Below are 5254 nucleotides of genomic sequence, written 5' to 3' on the forward strand. Positions count from 1 at the left end.
GGGAGAGTTGAGGACAGTCAACAAGAGCGGTGCCTTAATCTCATTTAAATTTCATTAGGCCATTTCTGAGGTCCACTCTTCCAGTGTGTGTGTGTGTCAGCACAGAAGGAGAGATGGTGAAATATTTCACTAAATGAGCTTCGCCACTTTATCCCTGTAATTTCTCCAGTCAGCAGCATTATTTAAATCCCATGCACAGACACCAGAGCAGCTATTCAGCCCCATGTTTTCCTGAGCCCTCTCATCTGAGAGGGATTTTCAGCAGTGGCTTATTTTTGTTTACACTGGGGGGTTTTGTTCATTCACACTGTTTTTCCTCTCTTAGCGATGATGATCGCTTATTTTTGAAGGTTGTTGCATTTCTGTGTAAATCCGTATTGTAATAGCAGTATTTCTCTTCATTGACATTGTGATCTATGAGGGGAAACGTAACAGAATGTGCAAACAGTGCATCCTTCTCTCTCTCTCTTTCTTTTTCTCTCTTTCTCTCTCTGTCAGCGTATTCATTCTTCAGTGTCTGGTTGAAAATGCAGAGTACATATCAGCCTCGTTTTCCGTGGGATGGAGGGAATAAATCTAGGATGAGGAAATAAATAATGAACGTAAAGACAAGAGGAGAAGGATCTGCGATGCTGAAGAGGTGGAGGAGGGGGAGGAGGGGAATGGTGGGGGCGGAGAGAAAAGAGCACTGGCTTGCCTCCAACGCTGACGAAAGCGGCTTAGCCCTCCCAGTTACCATAGAGACTGTCATGAGCAGCCACCAGAGAAGAGAAAGAGAGAGGGAGAGAACACAGACGGGCAAAGGCAGGAGCCAGAACCACGGGGAAAGATTGAGAGCGGGAGAGAGTCTACAGTTAGAGATAGAGAGCAATAAAGTGAGCGATAGATATACAGAGAGGGGGATTTAGTAGAGCAGCCATGATGGAGGCTCAGACTGAATGTATTGAACCGCCTCCATGTGAGCCCCAGCCATCGGGAAAGATCAACAAAGCAGCCTTCAAGCTGTTCGGCAAGCGTAAGTCCGGCAGCGGCATGCCAAGCATCTTCTCGGTCAGGAACAAAGGGGAAGGAGGCAGCAAGAGCGGTGGCAAGGAACTCGTTAGGAGCCATACCCATGATGGTTTAACGACAGATGTTTCAGCTGAGTTGGAAGGGCAGAAGAAAGAAGAGTCCATCAGTGATCTGCTCCATAGTGCTCCAGTGGAAGGAATCTCGGTTGCCCCTGTGCGCAGTGCCATCACCAAATCGTTCAGCTTCTTTTCCTTGCTGCGCCGCAATAGCACTCGTGTTGGGGACGGAGCAACCACATTGGGGCACAGGGGCCGTGGGCTAAAGGGGCTGTTCAGCAGCATTCGCTGGCGCCGTAAGCCCCCACCACGGGATGACTCTTCTGAGATTCAGGAAGTAGCCAAAGAAGTGAAAGAAGGGGATCTCATCCCACGCTCCAGCTCCAACAGTGTCACTTCAGAAGTGAAGGAGAATGTGTCACTTACACTGGAGCCCTCAGTGCAGGTATTTGAAGAGTGTCCTCCTGTAGACAATTCTGGCACCTGGAGTGAAACCTCTTTGCAAGAGTTACAGGATAGTAATGGAGAGTGTGAGAAGAGCTCATCTCCCCTGGTTGAGGAGGAGGCCACAGAGGAGTCTCCAGCTCCCTCACCAATCAGAGTTCAAACAGGAGGACCTCTCAGGGCCCAACACAGCAGTCCAGCCTGTTTGACCTCCATACCAGCCACTGCTATGACCCCTCCACTGGAGCACAGCTTAGTAGACCCACCATCTGAGCCCTCAGTTGACCGCCTCTGCTCTATGTTCACTGATGTGACCTCACTCAAGAGCTTTGATTCACTAACAGGCTGTGGAGACATCATTGCTGACCCAGAGGAGGACTCTGGAAATGGGGGCAGTGCTAGTAGCAGTGGGACAGGGAGCAGTAGTGGTGGATGCGGAGGTCGTAGGGTGATTGGAGCAGCAACTGAGAGATGCTCCCCCGCTAAACCTCCCCTTCCTCCCCAAGTGACCAGCCTGACATCCATCTCTCCCTACATGTCATCTCACCAACGAGTGTGTCCACCAGCTAAAAAGCCACAAGGCAGTGGAATAGTTGCCTATATGGGTGGTGGAGAGGAGATGGCCAGTCCAGAAGGTGTAGATGATGCAGACATGCAAGGGCTTTGGCACATGCTACCACAGAAGGGGGAGGATTCCCCAGCTCTATCCCGTGCTGACCCCATGCTGCATCACCCACCAGTTCGGCAGGAGAAGAAAGCACCTCAGGTGAAAGCTCTTGGGCTCAGTAAGATACCTATTAGTGGAATCAGCAAAACAGGGAAGCAGCAGTCCGCCTGTCCTTCCTCTCCTCCAGCTGATAAAGAGCTCCAGGATGCCCCACCCAGTGACGAGGGCTACTGGGACTCTCCTACACCTGGACCAGAGGATGAGGACAGTGGCTTCCCACGGCGGGACGGCTTGCTGAGGGACAGCTGCTCCGGAGACGCACTTTATGACCTCTACGACCTTGACAGCCCAGGTGCTGCTGGTTCAGATGATGATGACATGAGTTCACCCACACCTTCCACGGGTGATCTCAAAATGAGCCCTCCCTCCCAGAACCCTTTGTCTTCCTCTTCTTCCTCTTTCCGTTCCATAAAGGGCAGCACCAGTCTTCCTCGAGACTCTAAGATCCCCATCAGTGTGAAGCAGACAACGCCATCTCACTCCTCTAGCCAGGGTGCGCTGTCTTCCTCAGTAAGCCCCACCACGGGCAACCCTCCCACAAAGAACGCTCCAGCACGCACTCGCATTCCTGTTTCCAAGGTCCCTGTCCGTCGCTCAGGCAACAAGAACATCAACACAGCGCAAAACAGGAAGTAGAACTCCCAGCCACCTCTAAAATGCTTCAGACAATATAGACCCTTCACTGAGAGCTTTAGGCCAAATTACTAATTACACCAGTGGTTCCTAACCCAGATCCTGGAGTACCACCTGTTCTGCACATTTCCGAGTTTCTTCTGCACCATACACACCTGAAAACACTTCATTGTGACGGGCAGGAGGTATTTCAGGACCCAGGATGGGAAAACTCACAGTTTCCACATCAGCGGGTCACACTGTCCTGTAGGACGCTACATCTTTACAAATTTTCCTGTGTTTCTTTTCGCATCAATACAATTAATATCTTGTAATGTGTCACATTACATGTGATGTAATTAATACATATGTAGACATAATTGCATTCGAAAACATATTACATTTGTAACAATAATCTGAGCTTGTTTGATTTTTTTACCATGCCTGCCAATCTGTGAAAAGATTATGTCTTTGCCACCCAACATACATACTACAGAAAAACGCTGAACCTCAGAATGTTCTCCTTAAAAAAACAACTCATCCCAACATGTCCCTCTGGAGGTCCTCTTCCTCCTGAACCAGCAAGCAATGGAGTCTTTGGCTCCACTACATAAAAAACCCTGTGCACTCTGGGAAACACAGCTGTCTCTCTGGGATTTACAAAAACAGAGTCAAAATGAGAAACCCTGCAGGATAAAGCAAGGCCGAGGACTTCAAATACTCCGAACCAAGCTTCACAGAATCTTTACTCCTCAATCAGGATCAGGGAACACAATCTTCTCTTTTCTTACCGCTTGAGACGACTTCCTATGAAAAACAGATGACTTCTTAAGAAAACATCTTTTTTATACCGAGTTCTTGCTCACATTTTTCTTACTCTTTTTTTACAAGACAGGCCTCACTGTGGACATGTAGACTGCTTGTTTTTATCTCTGCTGGACAACAAAAAGAAGATGCAAAAAAAAAAAAAAAGCAGGGTCAGGAGTGCCCCGTGCTTCCACTGACTTCCACAGCACTCACTGATCTACAGAGGTGAATGTAGCATGCCATCACTCTACACACACACACACAGCACACAAGTCTGTACGCTCCGTGAAAGAGAGCAAGAGAACGAGAGAAGCTAGAGAAGCAAGTCTGGGTCAAAAGTCAGCTGTCTTCCACCCTTGCAGCCATTCTCGGAGAGACTGTAGTCTCCCCTCCTTCTCTGGACACAGACTGACCCTGCTTTTGAAATAGCCAGAGGGTCCAAACGATCGGGAGCACATAAGGTTATGCTTCAAACACTGTCAGTGCTGGATGGTTTATTTTTCTCCTGGTAATTTTTTAAATCTGTCTCTCCGCTCTACACACTGTATCCTTGTTTGAGTTGTAACAATGCTCCTCTAGGAAGGAACGACTGTATTCTTCCTCTTGTTCCCTTCTTTTTTTGCTGTTTTTCCTCTTTCTGTTCCACTAATTTATGAATAAAACCCCGCTGTGAGTATGCCAAGGTGGTGGCTCCAGACTTGTGAATGTACGAGCATCCATTTCACACACACCACAGGGCCACGTGGGCAGTGAGCCACAGAGATGTGTGAAGCAGCACAGATGCAAGGCTTTTGCTGCCGGAGGGAGGTGGCTGCTAGGATAAGTGCTAAATAGGCATGTCAGATAGTTCAGTTGAGGGTTTATGATGGTGAGTTGAAACCTTCTTGTTAGAAAGTGGGATTCATTATCAATGTCGGTGTGGTCGTGGGGGGTTAAGAGTGTTTTAGCTGAATGCAGATGAGATAGAGGTGCGTTAAATGTTGAGTAGCGCTTCTTGTTGGTTAATGAAGTATTTCACAGATTTTTTAAAACTGTAAATGTACCAAAATCATTCAAAGTGGTTTGAAATGATGCATGAGAGGAACTTGCCAACTTTGGGGATGACTGTTACCAGGGGTCACAATAGCATAGCTATTTTATTTACTATCCAAAATGACCGCATCCTGAGTTTTTTAATTGCAGTTGTCGGAAGAAAACTTATCTCTAAAGTGGTAACTTTACAGAAACCTGCCTTACTTGTAATGTAAGTCAATGGAACCAGACTTTTTTCCGAGTCCTTTTGGGCCATTTCTTTTCGTCCATTCTTCATGAAATTTACACATAATGTATAGGTCAACAGGCATTTTCAAATCATGTCAAAAACTTAAAAAATGATATGTTGATAATAGTAAAACAGTGTTAAATCTAAAAACTTAAGTTTTCTTTGGGCATTACTTTGCCTTATAACACCCTCTCTGCTGGAAATGGCTTTTGAAAAATATTTCTTATGCCAAGAAGTTACCTCAAAACCATCATACAGCAATATTCCAGGTATCTGGCAGCATATTCATGCTGATTTTATGAAGTAACTTTCTGTGAGGTAGCTTAGAGAGGCTTC

At 46.9% G+C, this 5254-nt stretch overlaps 1 protein-coding gene across 1 annotated transcript; it reads left to right on the forward strand.

Annotated features, from left to right (window-relative positions):
* Positions 1-749: 749 nt before the first annotated feature.
* amer2 (APC membrane recruitment protein 2) lies at positions 750-4354 on the forward strand. The gene has a single exon (XM_017716293.2). It carries the CDS (start codon positions 919-921, stop codon positions 2872-2874), a length of 1956 nt encoding a protein of 651 aa, XP_017571782.1. The 5' UTR covers positions 750-918; the 3' UTR covers positions 2875-4354.
* Positions 4355-5254: the final 900 nt, after the last annotated feature.

The sequence above is a fragment of the Pygocentrus nattereri genome, chromosome 24 (genome assembly GCF_015220715.1).
Source record: "Pygocentrus nattereri isolate fPygNat1 chromosome 24, fPygNat1.pri, whole genome shotgun sequence".
NCBI classification, from domain to species: Eukaryota; Metazoa; Chordata; class Actinopteri; order Characiformes; family Serrasalmidae; genus Pygocentrus; species Pygocentrus nattereri.

Bases quoted from the DNA above. Each gene is read 5' to 3' on its own strand.
- amer2 (XM_017716293.2), top strand. From the start codon at position 919: ATGATGGAGGCTCAGACTGAATGTATTGAACCGCCTCCATGTGAGCCC.